Here is a 17,451-nt window from a genome sequence, read left to right on the forward strand (position 1 = left end):
CTTTCAGCTCAGGTTTAGAGTGCTCTTTTCCTGAAGGGCAGCACCTTCTGACTCCAACCTCTTGCTTTAATCTGGTCCAGACTGCTTTGCATGTTGGTTATACTTCTTTTAAGTTAATAGAAGAGATGAGGCCTCTTTCTACTTTTAGCATAGATGATGATATATATATATTTTTCATTTGGTCTATTTTGCTTATTTTAAGAGAAGTTCTACAAAACTTAAGTAACACCAGTGATTTTTTTTTTCAATAAAACTTAATTCTTGTAAGTATATCTGTTTGCAAAACATTTTTATTCAGTGCCGTCTTTTTTTCTTTTGGTATAGATAACCTCAAAATCTCAGACTTTGGCTTGGCAACAGTATTTCGGTATAATAATCGTGAGCGTTTGTTGAACAAGATGTGTGGTACTTTACCATACGTTGCTCCAGAACTTCTGAAGAGAAGAGAATTTCATGCAGAACCGGTTGATGTTTGGTCTTGTGGAATAGTACTTACTGCAATGCTCGCTGGAGGTAAGAGCTCTTTAATCATGGTAAAATTCCTATAAAAAGTCAGATTAGTTATACTGAAATAAATGAAATAAACCAAGGAATTCATATTTATATAATAGTTTTTGTTTTCTTTTTTAAGAGACAGGGTCTCATTCTGCTGTCCAAACCGGAGTACAGTGAGCTATTATAGCTCACTGCAGCCTCAGACTTCTAGGCTCAAGCAATCCTCTGGCCTCACTCTTCCAAGTAGCTAGGACCAGTGGTGCTTGCCACAAGACATCTGGCTAAGTTTTAAAAATGTATTGTAGAGATGAGGTCTTGCTGTGTTGTCCAGGCTGGTGTTAAACACCTGGTCTCAAGCAAACCTTCTGTCTTGGCCTCCAAACTGTTAGGATTAAAGGCATGAGCCATGGCACCCAGCTTCTATAGTAGTATTTTAATAGTCTCTTGATCAGTTTAGGTTGCTGTAACAAAGTATCATAGACTGCATAGCTTATAAACAACAAATTTATTTCTCACAGTTCTGGAGGCTGAAAGTATGATATTAGGAGTGCCAACCTGGTCATGTTTCAGTGAGGGCCCTCTTCCTGATTTGCAGATGGCTGTATTCCTGTGCTCTCTCATGGTGGACAGCCAAGAGAGCAGAAGCAGGTCCTATTGCGTTTTTTTTGTTTTTGTTTTTTTTAAGACCAGAGTCTTGCTCTGTCACCCAGGCTGGAGTGCAGTGGTACGATCTCAGCTCACTGCAACCTCTACCTCCTAGGTTCTAGCAGTTCTCCTATCCCAGCCTCCTGAGTCACTGGGATTACCGGCACGCCTCATCAACCCCAGCTGATTTTTGTATCTTGACTAGAGACAGGGTTTCACCGTGTTGGCCAGGCTGGTCTCAAACTCCTGATCTCAAGTGATTCACCCACCTCAGCCTCCCAAAGTGCTGTTTTTTGTTTTTTTGTTTTTTTAAAATGACCAGATGTTGTGAGACATTGTGTCTGTTTTTTGTTTTGTTTTGTTTTTTGTGTTTTTTGTTTTGAGACAGGGTCTCACTCTATTGCCCAGGCTGGAGTGCAGTGGCACAATTCAAGGCTCCCTGCAGCCTTGACCTCCCAGGCTCAAGCGATCCTCCCACCTCAGTTCCCCTCAGTATCTGGGACTACAGGCGTGCACCACCATGCCTGGCTTATTTTTTGTGTTTTTTTGTTTTAGACGGTCTTGCCATGGTACCCAGGCTGGTCTTGAACTCCTGGGCTCAAGTAATCTGCCTACCTTGGCCTTCCAAAGTGCTGGGATTACGTAATTAGTGCCCTATGAAGGCACAATATTGGCCGGGCACACGAGCCCTTATTAGACACTAATAAAGTCTTAATAAGAGCACTAATACCATTTTTTGAGGGGTCCCATCCACAGGACCTAATTACCTCTCAAAGGCCCCACCTCCAAATGCCATTGCATTGTGAGTTAGGATTTCAGCATGACTTTTGAGGGGGACACAAATATTTATTACATTGCAAATAGTAACTTACTTATAATCTCAAAGATTTTTTAAGATGAGACATACATAGTTACGAAATTTCACAACACTTATCTCTCCTATGAATCACGTAACCATTTTTGAAAACAAGTCTAGGGCAAGAAGTGATTCATCTGTTTTTTTTTACTATTTTATTTTTTGAGACAAAGCCTTGCTCTGTCGCCCAGGCTGCAGTGCAGTGGTGTGATCTTGGCTCACTGCAGCCTTGACCTCTCAGGTTCAAGTGATCCTCTCACTTTAGCCTCCTCAGGAGCCAAGACTACAGATGCACACCACCACGACCAGCTAATTTTATTTATTTTTTGTAGAGATAGGGTGTCACTATGTTTCCCAGGCTGGTCTCAAACTCCTGGGCTCAAGCAATCCTTCTGCCTCAGCCTCCCAAAGTGCTGTGATTACAGGCCTGAGCTACCATGCCTGCTCTGATTCATCTATCTTTGAAGGGCCTCTAAAGTTTCTAAGTTGGGATTCTTTTTTTTTTTTTTTTTTTTTGAGACAGAGTGTTGCTCTGTCGCCCAGGCTGGAGTGCAGTGGCCAAGTTGGGATTCTTAGTTTGAAAACCACATTGAATTAATTCAAAGGAAACGTTTCGTGGATTTATATTACTATTTTTCCTTGAAATCTGAACATTAAAAAAAACTGAGACTTGCTTTGTTTTTAGAATTGCCATGGGACCAACCCAGTGACAGCTGTCAGGAATATTCTGACTGGAAAGAAAAAAAAACATACCTCAACCCTTGGAAAAAAATCGATTCTGCTCCTCTAGGTAACTGGATATCTTGAGTGAAAGAGTACTCATTTCTTAAAGTCTTGTGCTATTTGAATTTTTTCTTATTTTTTTGTTTTAAACTTATAAATAATTCATGAATCTTGTAGATAAATTAGTAACTGTAAGTAAAAATTAAGGAAAAAATAACTCTTTAGTTCCAGAACTCTGCCATAGGTTTTAAAATATTTTGGGGAGAGTATATTCAGAGCAACTTGAATCTGTGCTCTTAGGTGGCTTTTACTTAAAAAAAAAAAAAAAGTTTTCACATGTGCTATACTTTGTTACAAATACACTCATTTGTTGCTTAATTATAGGGATGCACTCTAACAATTGTTTCATTAGGTGAGTTCATCATTGTGTGAACATCGTAGAGTATGCTTACATAAATCTAGATAGTACAGCTTACTATAAATCTAGCTATATGGTATAGCCTATCGGTCCCAGGCTGCAAACCTCTATAGCGTGTTACTCTATTGAGTACTGTAAGGAATTGTAACATAATGGTATTTGTGTATCTAAATATAGGAAAAATATAGTAAAAATACAGTGTTATAATCTAATGGGACTGTCTGTTATACATGTGGTCCATTCTTGACTGAAACATCATTAATGTGGTCCATGAGTATGTAAAATGAATGTATGTATATTATTTATATGTGTTTTTATACAAAATGAGATCACACTATTATTTTGTAACTGTTTTTGGTTTTAATGTGCAGTGAACATTCTTCCATGACTATAATTGTAGGTCTACATCATTGTTTTAAAGGCTGTGATGATATTCTGCCATGTGCATATGCCTTATGATACTCTTTTAATCACTGTTGGAGATTTTTCTAAATTTTCACAGATACAAAAGAGATATAAGTATCTGTGTAACTTAATCATGACACATACCCTTAAATTGTTCATTGAAATCCCCAGAAGCAAAATTGCAGCATCAAAAGATGTAGTTTTTATTATTATGGCTTATTTTGTCAAATTGCTTCCTGAAAGTTCGAACCATTTCATCACAGTCTCATCAATTTACATTAAAAAAAGAAAAACTAACAGGCCTTTAAATGATAGTCTTTTATTTTTATTTTAAATTTAATACTAATGAAGTTACACTTTACGTGTTAGTTTTGTATACACTTTACGTGTTAGTTTTTTGTCTATTTTGCTCATTTTTGTCAAGCATATTGTTTTTCTTACCAGTTCGAAGTTTTTTGTTTTTTTTTTTGTAACATATTGACCTTTGCACTTGTTACAAATACTTTTCACAATTTATCATTTATTTTCATTTTGTTTTGCTATATTGACATTCAAATCTATTATCTTGTCCTTTGTGGTCCCTGACTGTAATGTCTTTGGAAAGGTCTTTTACCTCTACTATTTAAAAGTTCCCTATTTTTTCATTTAATGGTTTTATGGCTTCATTTTTACATTTAAATCTTTGGTCCATTAGGAAATAATTTTGATGTAGGGAGATATATGAATTTTTTCTCAAGAAAATCAAGATACCTTAGGATGGTTAGATTACTGTCTCTTTAAAAGTTACTGGTAAGTAAATGTTCATTATAAAACTGAATAAGGAGGTCACGTGAGAACATGACATTGAAGTAATGAAATTCAGTATTGAAAATGGATAAGGGGGTTTCTGTATCTTTTTGTTAATCTTGTCACATGAGGAGAAACATTTCCACCTGGCTCTTGTTCTCAGTTGCAAACAATTGAGAATCAGATCAAGGGAAGTCTATTCCAAGATATAGACAGCAGCAGAGAAAAAAACTGCATGAAATTAAAGCAATAATTTAGTAGCTTTAATTCTTTCTCTTCCCCAGAAATAATATTTAGACATAAGTAGGCCAAGAGAAAATGTGTTTCTTACCGCAAGCCATAGGCTTCTCGAATCTCCATGACTCTTCCATGAATGTTGTCTTAATGTTTGTTTTTAGCTCTGCTGCATAAAATCCTAGTTGAGAATCCATCAGCAAGAATTACCATTCCAGACATCAAAAAAGATAGATGGTACAACAAACCCCTCAAGAAAGGTAATATCCTTAAACTACATGTTTGTTTTTCTGTGGAAGAAAAGGTAGTTGCAAAGTCATTATCACAAGTCAACAACACATGATGGCTATGATCGCTGTCCTCATGGAGATTATAATGTCTAGTAGGAAAAAAATATAAAAATAATTTTGTTTATTAATAATTGTAAAAGGGAAAGTCAGGGTACTATAGCTAAGTGTTTGACCAAGTCTAAGGGACAGGGAAGACTTTTGTTCCTGAAGAAATTACATTAAATCTAAGATTTGAAGGTTAAAGGGAAGCTAGCCAGGCAAAGGAAGTGGCAGATTTGATTCTGAACAGGGGAAGCAGTATTTGAAAACTCGTAGAGTTTTGAAAGTCTGATGCATTTGAGAAACTTGAAAGATCAGTGTGGCACGAGCCATGTCTGCTGTGTTCATCATTGTATTGTCAGTGCTTAGCACAGCATATGGTGCACCACAGGCACTCATTAAATATTTGTTGAGTGAATGAGTGAACAGGGAAGTGGGAGAGGAAGAGAGGTTTGAGATGAGGACAGAGAGGTCGCTAGTGGCCCGTTTGTGGAAGAAGACCTTGTAAGCCATGTTAAGGATTTGGGGCTTTAACTTAAGACCACTGGGGAGACCTTTGGGAGATTTTAAGCAAGAATATGACATAGTCATATCTTTGGTTTAAAAATATCTGTCTGACGACCTTCCCCCCCGCCCCCATTGTTTTTTATGAATAGGGAAAGATTCAGGGTACTGTAGGTTTTTCTGCTAGTTGTCTAGTTGTGGTAAGATGGTGGCTTGGAGTAGGTTAGGGCAGTGGTATTGGAGAAATGAGATGATCCCAAAGAAATTTAAGAACTAGTATTGATCGGACTGTTAGGCTGTGAATGGGAGGAGAGAGGACAATGACTAGAGATTATGAATGAGAAACATTCAGAGAGTTATTAAAGAAGAATTAATGTTTAACTCTGTCCTCATGGACAGAAAAGAGTTAATGTTTAAAAATTCACTCTTCTTTAATACCTCTCTGCATGTTTCTTTCTCGTTGTTCTAACTTAAAGTCCAATTCTCCCCTGAGGACACTGCTTCCTCTGAAGTGGTAGGTATTTTCTTTCCCATACCCTCATGTCCTTTGATCTGGATATGGCACAGGTGTCCTCCTTATTTTTCGTTGTCACTTTCTCCTATCTTCCTGTATGTCTCTCCCCTCTAACTTTTGAGCCCCCAATTAAAATTTCTGCCATACTATCATATTCTCCATTGATGTATATACCTTTGATGTAACTTTCATCATGATTCTTGGTGATTTAAATATTTATTTGGATCATCCTCCTAATATCCTGACTTCACTGTTACTTGACCTTCTCTCCTGTGGTGATGTTGTCTTTGAACGCTCTGCACTGATCACCAGTATAATTTTTCTGACTTCCTCCCTTAATATTCTGACTTAAACAGTCCTTTGACTCTATCTGGACTTGCAATTAATTAATTCTATCTCTTCAGTCTCTTACCTGCTCCCTCTCTAGGTCCTTGATTTCATCTTTACCTATCTTAAATCTTTAGGTTAGTCATTATAAATGACTGCTTTGCATTCATCATCTTCAATTTCCTTATCCCTTTCTCTCTTCATCATATTTAGTGGGTAAAACCCAGTAAGTAGTTTCTGGTTTAATCTAGTAGTTTTCTACGTACTCCACACTTGTACCTGCACAATGGATTGCAGCGGGAGAAAAATACCCAAAAATCTTTACTTTAAATTCAGGATTACTAATTTCAAGTGGGCCTTTAATGCTGCCTGGCATTTTTGGGGCTTCATTTCCCCACATCTTTCACTATCCTGTTCTAAATCATGTTTTTATAATACGTTTCTCCTTTTTTTTTTTTTGAGACAGGGTCTTGCACTCACCCAAGCTAGAGTGCAGTGGCGCCATCTCGGCTCACTTCAACTTCTGCCTCTCAGGTTCAAGTGATTCTCATGCCTGAGCCACCCAGGTAGCTGGGATTACAGGCGCGAACCACCACACCTGGCTAATTTTTATAATTTTAGTAAGGGTTTTGCCATGCTGGCCAGGCTGGTCTCAAACTCAGCCTCAAGTGATCCCCCTGCTTTGGCCTCCCAAAGTGCTGGGTTTATAGGTGTGAGCCACTGAACCTGGTCCTTTAACTTTTATTATCTTCTTCCCCATCCTCATTCTCAGTTGTTCACTTTGCTTCCTGTGTTACTGGGAAATGAAAGCCACAAGAGAACGCAAGCTCCCACCACCATCTCCCTCACACTAACTGCCTCTATGTTCATGTATTCTCCTTTGTCCTGTATTGCTGTGGGTAAACTGCTCCAGATATAAGCCAGGTCTTTCTCTTACCTATTCAAGGACTTTGTCTAGCAATTTTTCTCTCTCTCCTACGTTAATTTGGCCATCTCTACTGGATCTTTCTCATCAGCATACCTACATGCTTTTTCTCCCATTTTAAAATCAAATCAAATCATTATGGTAATAAAATTTCTCTTAACTCCACTTTTCCCTACCATTCCATCTTCTTCACAATTGAACGTTCCTAAAATTGCTTCTCATTTCTAACACCTCAAAACTAGTTTTCAGTTTCATCTGTTTCGTTGCCAAAAGTCACAGTGATTTTTGGAAGATGTTGCCAAGTTCAAAGTAATAGTCCACTGTGGTCAACTGAGGTCTGAAAAGATTAAATGGCAAGTTCCAGAAGTAAACAATTGATGGGTTTTATTTATTTATTTATTTAATTTGAGACAGGATCTTGCTCTGTTGCCCAGATTGGAGTGCAGTGCTGTGGTCTCGGCTTACTGAAACCTCTACCTCCTGAGCTTAAATGGTCCTCCCATCTCAGCCTCCTGAGTAGCAGGGACTACAGGTGTGAGCCACTGTGCCCACCTACTTTTTGTATTTTTGGTAGAGACCTGGTCTCGCCATGATGCCCATACTGGTCTCAAACACCTGGGCTTAAGCATTCCACCCACCCCGGCCTCCCAAAGCACTGGGATTGTAGGCATGAGCCACGATGCCCTGCCGTAGATTTTAAATTGTGTGCTATTTTGAGTAGCATAAAATCTTGTGCTGTCCTACTTCATCTCACTTGGGATGTGAATCATTCCTTTTTCTAGTATATTCACGTTCCATGTGCTACCTGCTTGTAGCTGTTTTGGTTATTAGATCAAAAGAACATATATAGGGTTTGGTACCATTTGTGCTTTCAGGCATCCACTTCAACATATCCCTCTGTGGATAAGTGGGGACTACTGTAGTCAGTTCTCAGACCTCTTGTATCTCATCAGTATTTTATACAGCTGATCACGCCCTCCTTTAAACACTTTCTTCATTTGGCTTCCAGGCATTACACTATTCTGATTTTCGTCCTCCTCACTGGTCACTCCTTTTCAGTCTCTTTTGATGGTTTTCTTTCATCTACTCAGCTTCCTACTATTGGAGTTCTCCAGGGCTGAATCTATGGATCTCCTGTGTTTTCTTCTCCACACTCACTCCATTGGTAATATTACTTGGTTTCATGGCTCTAAATAAAACTATATGTTGATAGTCGTCACATGTATATCAACCTAGACCTTTCCTCTAAATTCCAAACTTACAGGTCTTAACTGCCTTCTGAAATTTCACTTGAATGTTAAGAGGCATCTGAAACTTGATGAATTCCAAACTGAGTTACTGATCTTTTCTTTTCAAATCCATTTCTTTTCAAAGTCTTTCCCTTGTTGGTTAATGGCAACTGCATTATTCTTGTTATGCAGATCAGAGACCTTGGAATCATCCTTCGTTTTTCTCATTCTCTTTACTTCACATCCAGACCACCAGGTAATTCTGTTAACCTCTAAAATTCTAGAATCTGATTGCCTTTTTTCACGTCCACGGCAACCCTATCATTCCTAACTACTATGATATCTTTCCAGAGTGTTCTGATTTAAAAATAAATTAGAATATATCACCGTTCTACCCAAAACCTCCAAAGCTTTAGTTCTCACCCATGGTGTAAGCTAAAATCAGCTGATGACCTGTGAGTTCTTACACAGTTTTGTCCCTTACATTACTTCTCTGACCTCAATTCTGCTTTGCTCCCCTTTGGTCATAGCTGTATCAGTCTTCTCATTGTTCTCCAAGTGCTCCAGGCATACTTCTACCTCACTGTTTTTGTAACGACTGTTCCCTATGCCTGGAAATGCTTTTTCCAACGGGACTTATTTGCATGTCTTATTCTCTCACTTTCTTTGGATATTGACTACAGTGTCATCTTTCCAATAAGCCTTTCCTGGCCATGCTATTTAAAATGATATCCCCTTCCCTCTAACACATTTCTTAAATTTTAAAAATTTTCACTATCTTGTGGATATATGCAATCCAACACATTTCTTCATTTTATTTTCCTCCATTGTACTTACCACCATTTAGCTTATTTTTAACTTTATTTGAATTTATTTTATGTTATTTTGTCTCTCCTCAGTAGAATGTAAGATTTAAGAGGTCAAGGATTTTTTTCTATTTTGCTCACTGCTGAATACCTAATACCTAGAATAATGCCTGGCACAGAGTAGACCTAATAAAATATTTGAGTGGATGGATTAATAAATAAAAAGCAGGTTAAAAAAGAAACTTAAGCATTTAAAAAAAAAAAAGAAACTTAAGCCTGTTTAAGTGGTTTGGGTATAGATCCTGTAGAGAGGAAAAGGCTGACAGTCTAAGACAAAGAATAAGTAACAGGATCAAGATCCCTGAGGAGGTAGAAGGGTATAGGCTCCAAAGCACAAGTAGAGAGATGAACATTCGATAGGAGAAGGGAAGGGATGAAAGGATGTATAGTAACACAATTAACTTAGATTTGATAGGGATAAGTTGATGTAGTTTTTGTCTAATGGCTTTCTCTCCAAAATGGAAGGTAGTAGTATAGGTACTGGATGGTAGTCTTGGGAATTACAGAAAAGTGTAGTTTTGAAATGATCCTTGTGGAGAAAAGGAAAGGAAACTAGAGAAACAGATAGAATTATCTGGCAATATTGAGGTTTGGCTAGGGATTGTAACCATAAATTTACGGTGGTGTCATTTTCCATATAATATTCTTCTTTGTAAAGCTTTTCCAGGGAATCAAAGAATTTTGGCTAGAACAGATTCATAATGTTTATTGCTATTATCATAAATTATTTTTTATTTTAAAAAGTTCTAGTCCTTTAGCCAGGTCTGTCGTCTTCATAGAACATTGTTCTGTTACCCACAAAAGATGCCATTAAGATTGTTAAGATTGTGACCTGGGCCCAGGCACGTGGCTCACAACGCTGTATCCACCGCACGTACTTTGGGGAGGCTGAGGGCGGGTGGAATCACGAGATCAGGAAGATGAAGACCATCCTGGCTAACACAGTGAAACCCCGTCTTCTACTAAAAATAGCAAAAAAAAAAAAAAAAAAAAAAAAAAAAAAAAAAAAAAAAGCTGGGTGTGGTGGCGGGGCGCCTGTAAGTCCCCAGCTATAACTCAGAGGCGAGGAAGGAGAATGGTGTGAACCTGGGAGAGTGGAGGCTTGCAGTGGCGCGAGATCCGGCGCCATTGCACTCCCAGCCTGGGCAAGCAGAGCGAGACTCCATCTCAAAAAAAAAAAAAAAAAAAAAAAAAAAAAGATTGTGTCTGGCGCCACACTTTGAACATGCCTACAGGTCATACTTAGGTATTGTAAAATACCTAATTGGACAAATGAGTCTTAGTAATTTTATAACTTGGGCACATTTTTTATAAAATCATATAGGAAGGCTTTGTTTTATATTTTATAAAAATTTTGTGTTAAATAAATAGATTTAGACGTAGTTTTACTTCTTCAGGTTGCCAGTTGAGTTAATTTAAAAACATATTTGCATAGAAGACTTGAAAGCATTTGTATTTGTTTTCTTTTTTAGGGGCAAAAAGGCCCCGAGTCACTTCAGGTGGTGTGTCAGAGTCTCCCAGTGGATTCTCTAAGCACATTCAATCCAATTTGGACTTCTCTCCAGTAAACAGTGCTTCTAGGTAAGACTGATAAAGATTAAGTAGTTTTTGATTGTAGTATCCCCCATGAAGAATAATACACGTATGTGTTTTTTCCTAATATTCGACATTAATGAACATAATACTGTAAGCATGAGAACTTTTGTGTGATATAAGAAAGGCCTGATAGATTTAATTTTATGTATGTTTCCTTCTGTCTTAATGCCTTAGTGAAGAAAATGTGAAGTACTCCAGTTCTCAGCCAGAACCACGCACAGGTCTTTCCTTATGGGATACCAGTCCCTCATACATTGATAAATTGGTACAAGGGATCAGCTTTTCCCAGCCCACATGTCCTGATCATATGCTTCTGAATAGTCAGTTACTTGGAACCCCAGGATCCTCACAGGTGAGGGAATTTCATTTTTTTAATAAATAATGGCAGCTCTTTATTTTTTATTGTCTTAAAGTCCTTTTTTAATGTGTAAATCTTAGATATATAACTTTTAAATCACATGGTTTTTTTTGTCAAGGAAGAAAGAGAGGAGGGAGGCCTTCATGCAAAAGAATTTTAAGTCAGACTAAATAGCTATGATATTACTGTCTTTAGTCATAATGGATTTATTCAGTTGTCTTCTGTTTGACATGTAGAACCCCTGGCAGCGGTTGGTCAAAAGAATGACACGATTCTTTACCAAATTGGATGCAGACAAATCTTATCAATGCCTGAAAGAGACTTGTGAGAAGTTGGGCTATCAATGGAAGAAGAGTTGTATGAATCAGGTGTGTTTCATTGATTTTCATTATACCTTTTCCTGAAGAAAAATTGAAATATTTGAGTAAAAGCTATCATTAGTATATTTTTTAAATACAGGCGGTGGCTCACACCTGTAATCCCAGCTCTTTGGGAGGCCGGGATGGGCAGATCACCTGAGGTCAGGAGTTTGAGACCAGCCTGGCCAACGTGGTGAAACCCTGTCTCTACTAAAAATACAAAAATTAGCCAGCATAGTGGTGCATGCCTGTAATCCCAGCTTCTCGGGAGACTGAAGCAGGTAAATTGCTTGAACCTGGAAGATGGAGGTTGCAGTGAGCCGAGATCCTGCCAGTGTACTCCCTCCTGGGTGACAGAGTGAGACTCTGTCTCAAAAAAACCAAACAAACATAAAAATACAAAGTAATCAGTTAATTTGAAAAAGAAACTAAGTGTTCTCTACCTTAATAAATAATATTTTTTTTAAGTTTTGTTTATTTTTTTTTTATTTTTAGCCACTGTGCCTGGCCTAAAATAATATTTCTTAAAAGACCTTTTAATTGTTATTAAAAATGTTAGGGAGCTGGAATCATTATTTTCTTAAAAACTGTATATATTTAAACTGTAGACAATAATGGTTGACTGCCTACCGTGAAAGACGAACACATTAGCAATCCCACACTTTCTTGCATCTCCCTTGATTGCACTCGTCAATTTTTATTGTTTATATTATTAGAACATAGTTATAACATTGGTATTCTAAACTGTCTTTAAGGCTTTTCAAAAATACGTTAATGTCAATGAAAAACAAATAGGGAGCTGTTTTGTATTGAAGGAGACTAAAGAGGCCTGATAGCTAAGTGCAGTGCATGGTCTTTCACTAGATCATATATTTGAAAAAAAAAAAAAACTGTAACGGACATTATTGGAACAATTGGGGAAATTTGAATATGGACTGTATATTAGGTAATGTTTTTGTATCAGCATCAGATTTCTCAGGTGTGATAATACTGTGGTTTGTAGGAGAATGCCCTTGTTCCAAGGAGAAACATGTGGAAGCAAAGTTGAAGTGAGGTGATACCTTCTTTCAGCTTAAAATTTTAAAAAAATAAAGGGCAAACAATTACATAAAGGCAAATAAACACCCACATATCTAGTAGATAAGGCCAATGAAGAGTATATGGTTATTTATTGTATTCTTCTTTCAATTTTTCTGTAGATTTGAGTTTTCAAAATTAAAAGGGGAAACTGTTACCGTGTAGAAATCTGAGGTCAGCCTGATAGTCTTCTTACTCACATAGGGGATTCACTTTTTTCAGGTAGACTCAAAGATAAAATTTTCTTAACATAAGAATCATCACTTTAACCATTTTAAAATGTAAAATGCAGTGCTTTTTAGTATATTCACAAGATTGTGCAACCATCGCCCCTAATTCCAGAACGCTGCATCACCACAGGGGAAAAAAAAAAACACACAAAACCGCTGTACCACCTAGCAGTCACTCCTTATTCCTTTCTTCCTCCATTCCCAGCAACTTCAAATCTACTTTCTGTCTTCAGGGATTGCCTTTTTGGACATTCTATACAAATGGAATCATATAACATGTAGTCCTTTGGGTCTGTCTGCTTTCATTTAGCATAATGTTTTCAAGGTTCATGGCATTTATCAGTACTTTATTCCTTTTTATGACTGAATAATATTCCATTGTGTGTATGTACTGCATTTTGTTTATCCATTCATCCATTGATGGACATTTGGGTTGTTTCTACTTTTTGGTCTTTATGAGTAATACTGCTGTGAATAATCTTGTACCAGTTTTTGTGTGACCATATGTTTTAATTTCTTAAATATATATGGAGGAGTAGAATTGCTGGAGCAGATGGTAACTCTTCATTTAACTTTTTGAGAAACTGCGAAATGATTTTTCCAAAGCATCTGTACCATTTTACATTTCCATCAGTAATGTAAGAGGGTTCCAATTTCTCTACATCCTTGCCAACACTTATTGCCTCCCCTTTTTGCTATAGCTATCCTAGTATGTATGAAGTGTTATCTCATTTTGCTTTTGATTTTCCTTTCTCTAAAGACTAATGATCTTGAGCATGTTCTTACATGCTTATTGGCCATTTCTTTATAACAGTATCTGGATCTTTTGTCCATATTTTAACTGAATTGTTTTTAATGTTGAGTTGTTAGAGTTCTTTGTACATTCTGGACGCTAGAACCTTGTTGGATACCTGATTTGCAAATATCCCATTCTGTGGGAGAAAATTCTCCCATTCTTTTCATTTTCTTGTTAGTGTCGTTTGATGTACACAAGTTTTAGATTTTGATGAATTCCAGTGGATCTATAATTTCTCTTTTGTTACCTATGCTTTTAGTGCCAAATTTAAGAAACTGTTGCCTAATATAAAATTGTAAAGATTTGTACTTTATGCTTTCTTTTAGGAGTCCCAGCCTCGTAAGTAGCTGGGACTACAGTCTTAAAGTTTAGCTCTTACATTTAGGTCTTTGTCCATTTTGAGTTAATTTCTGTATATAGTATGAGGTAGGGTCCAAATGCAAATGTTTGTATGTGAATATTCAGTTTTTCCGGCACCATTTGTTGAAGACATCTTTTCCTATTAGATGGTCTTGGCACCTTTGCTGAAAACAAATCGGTCATAGATGTATGGGTTTATTTCTGGACTCTCAATTCTTTTTTTTTCTTTTCTTTTTCTTCCCCCATGGACTCAATTCTTTATTTCATGGATCTATACGTCTATGCTATGCCACTACCACACTATTTTGATTACTGTAGTTTTGTAGTGAGTTTTGACATTAGAAAGTATGAGTTGTCCAAGTTTGTTCTTTTTTTCAAGGTATTTTGGTTATTTGTGGCCCCTTGTTTTTCTGTCTTTTAGAATTATCTTATTTCTGCAAGAAAAAAATTTGGAATTTTAAAAGAGATTACATTGAATCTGTAGATTAACTCGGGGAGTATTTCCATTTTAGTACAGATTGAGTATTCCTTATTTGAGGTGCTTGGGACCAAAAGTTTTGTGGATTTTACATTTGTTTGGATTTTGGAATAGTTGCATATACATATTGAGATAATTTACAGATGGGACTCAAGTTGAAACATGAATAATTTTATTTGTGGTTCATATATACCTTATACAGATAACCTGAAGGTAATTTTATACAATGTTTTAAATAATTTTGTGCATGAAACAAAGTTTGTACATTGAACTATCAGAAAGCAAACTTACCAGGTATGAAATTTTCAATTTGTGCCATCATGCCAGCACCCGAAAAGTTTTGGAGTTTGGAACATTTTGAATTTCAGATTTTGGATTAAGGATGCTAAACCTGTAATAGTAACTCTTCCAATCCAATAACATGGGACCTTTTTTTCCATTTTTTTATGGTCTTTAATTTCTTTCAAGAATATTTAGTAGTCAAGAATATTTAGTACTTTTCAATGTTCAAGTCTTGCACTTCCTAGGTTAAATGTAATCCCGTTTATTCTTTTTTTTTTTAATCCTGATGCTGATGTGAATGGAATTTTTAAATTTTATTTTCAAATTGTTCATTGATAGTATATATGCAAATGAATTTTGTGTATTGATCTTGTATCCTGAAAATTTGCTGAATTCATTAACTCCAGTAGTTTTTTTGACCAATTCTTTAGGTGTTTTTATATATTAAGATTACATTATTTGGCCAGGCGTGATGGCTCATGCCTGTATTCCCAGCACTTTGAGAGGCCAATGCGGGTGGATCACGAGGTCAAGCATTTGAGACCAGCCTGGCCAACATAGTGAAAGCCCATCTCTACTAAAAATACAAAAAATTAGCTGGGCGTGGTGGCAGGTGCCGGTAATCCCAGCTACTCGGGAGGCTGAGGCAGGAGAATCACTTGAACCTGGGAGGCAGAGGTTGCAGTGATCTGAGATCGTACCACTGCACTCCAGCCCGGACGATAATGTGAGACTCCATCTAAAAAAAAAAAAAAAAAAAAAAATTACATTGTTTATCAATAGAGATACAGGAAATTGTTTTATTTATTTATTTTTTAAAAACCCAGATGCGTTTTGCTTCTTTTTGTTTAGTTGTCTTGGCTAGGACTCCCAACATTATATTGAACAGAAATAGAGTGGACATCTTTGTCTTGTTCTTGATCTTAGGAGTAAGTTTTGAGTCTTTCAGCATTAAGTATGATGTTAGCTGTGGGGTTTTTGTTTTTATAATGAAAGAGTATTGGATTTTGTCAAATGTTTTCTCCATCTATTGAGATAATCATGTGGATTTTTTTCCCCTTTATTTATATAATATATTAATACCTTGACCTCTTGTGCGCAAGTGATCATCTCACCTCAGCCTCTTAAGTAGCTGGTACTACAGGTGTGCACTACCATAACCAGCTAACTTTTTAAAAATGTTTTTGTAGAGATGCAGTCTCTCTGTGTTGACCAGGCTGGATTTGACCTTCTGGGCTCAAGTGATCCTCCTGAGTAGTGGATACTATAGGTGTGCACCACCACGCCCAGCTAAATTGACAGTTTTCATCAGTCTGTTTATTTTGTCTAATGTTAGTATATCCATATCAGCTCACTAGCTATCTTGTGTATTTTCCTTTTTTAGATGGAGTCTCACTATGTTGCCTAGGCTAGAGTGTAGTGGCTACTTGCAATACGATCATAGTGCAATGCAGCCTCAAACTCCTGGGCTCAAGTGACCCTCCTGCCTTGGCCTCGCAAGTAGGTGGGACTGCAGGCATATACCACCATACCCAGCTACCAGCTCTCTTTTGGTTATTGTTTCCATGCTCTATTTTTTTTTTTTCCTTTTCCTTTTAGCCTATTTGTGTCTTTGAATCTGAAGTACCTTAGCCAGGTGTCATGGCTCACACTTATAATTACAGCACTTTAGGAGGCTGAGGCAGGCAGATCACTTGAGGCCAGGAGTTGAGACCAGCCTGACCAACATGGTGAAACCCCATCTCTACTGAAAATATTTAAAAAATTAGTAGGGCGTTGTGGTGTGCGCCTGTAACCCCAGCTACTGGGGAGGCTTTAGGTGGGAGGATAGCCTGAGCCATGGGAGATTAAGGCTGCAGTGAGCCGTGATCTGATTGCACGACTGCTGTCCAGCCTGGGTGACAGAGCAAGACTGTCTCAAAAAAAAATCGCTTCTCAGCCTTTTGGCTAAGATCAAATGTAGTATCTGTTCTTATCGGTTTAAAGTGCCTTAATTTATCTTCCACTTTTTGGACAGGTAGTTTTGCTGGATATAGAATTCTTAATAACTTTTGTCTTTCAGCACTTTGATTATGCCACTACTGCCTTCAAGCCTTTGTGGTTTCTGATGAGAAATCAGCTGTTAATCTTACTGAGGATCCCTTTTATGTGAGACACTGCTGCTCTCTTGCTGCTTTTATGTTTCTCTGTTGACCACAGTTTGACTATGATGTATCTTGGCGTGAATTTCTTTGTTCATTCTATTTGGAGTTCATTGAGCTTGTCGGATATGTAAATTAATGTTTTTAATCACACTTGGGAAGTTTTTGGCCATTATTTCTTCAGATTTTTTTTTGGTACCTAACTCTCCTCTCCCTCTTGGACTCATTATGTGTATTGTTGGGATACTTGATGTACCACAGTTCTTAGACTCTGTCCACTTTTCTTTATTCTTTCTTTATGTTCCTCGGGGACAGTTTTGGTTGCTGTTTTTCCTTTATATAGGCCACACTTTGTTTCCTTACATACTTTGTAATTTTTTGTTGAAAACTGGACATATTGTGGCAATATGTGGCAACTCTAGAAGTCAGTTTACCCTCTTGCCAGTGTTTGTTACTGTTTGATGTAGTTGTTTTTTTAGTGATTTTTTTTCCTTTTCTTTTCTTTTTTTTTTTTTTTT

At 37.1% G+C, this 17,451-nt stretch overlaps 1 protein-coding gene across 5 annotated transcripts in view; it reads left to right on the forward strand.

The window, feature by feature from the left end:
- CHEK1 (checkpoint kinase 1) overlaps positions 1-17,451 on the forward strand; it is a 30,273-nt gene that overhangs the window by 7,827 nt on the left and 4,995 nt on the right. For all 5 annotated transcript variants that reach the window (XM_017892305.1, XM_017892306.1, XM_017892307.1 and 2 more), the window contains 6 exons: positions 325-513; positions 2,682-2,786; positions 4,727-4,822; positions 10,729-10,837; positions 11,027-11,204; positions 11,447-11,578. In XM_017892305.1, the coding sequence (XP_017747794.1) occupies positions 325-513; positions 2,682-2,786; positions 4,727-4,822; positions 10,729-10,837; positions 11,027-11,204; positions 11,447-11,578 (809 nt within the window). The remainder of the gene's footprint in view (positions 1-324; positions 514-2,681; positions 2,787-4,726; positions 4,823-10,728; positions 10,838-11,026; positions 11,205-11,446; positions 11,579-17,451) is intronic.

This window comes from Rhinopithecus bieti, unplaced genomic scaffold (genome assembly GCF_001698545.2).
Source record: "Rhinopithecus bieti isolate Rb0 unplaced genomic scaffold, ASM169854v2 scaffold_20150, whole genome shotgun sequence".
Lineage (NCBI taxonomy): Eukaryota > Metazoa > Chordata > Mammalia > Primates > Cercopithecidae > Rhinopithecus > Rhinopithecus bieti.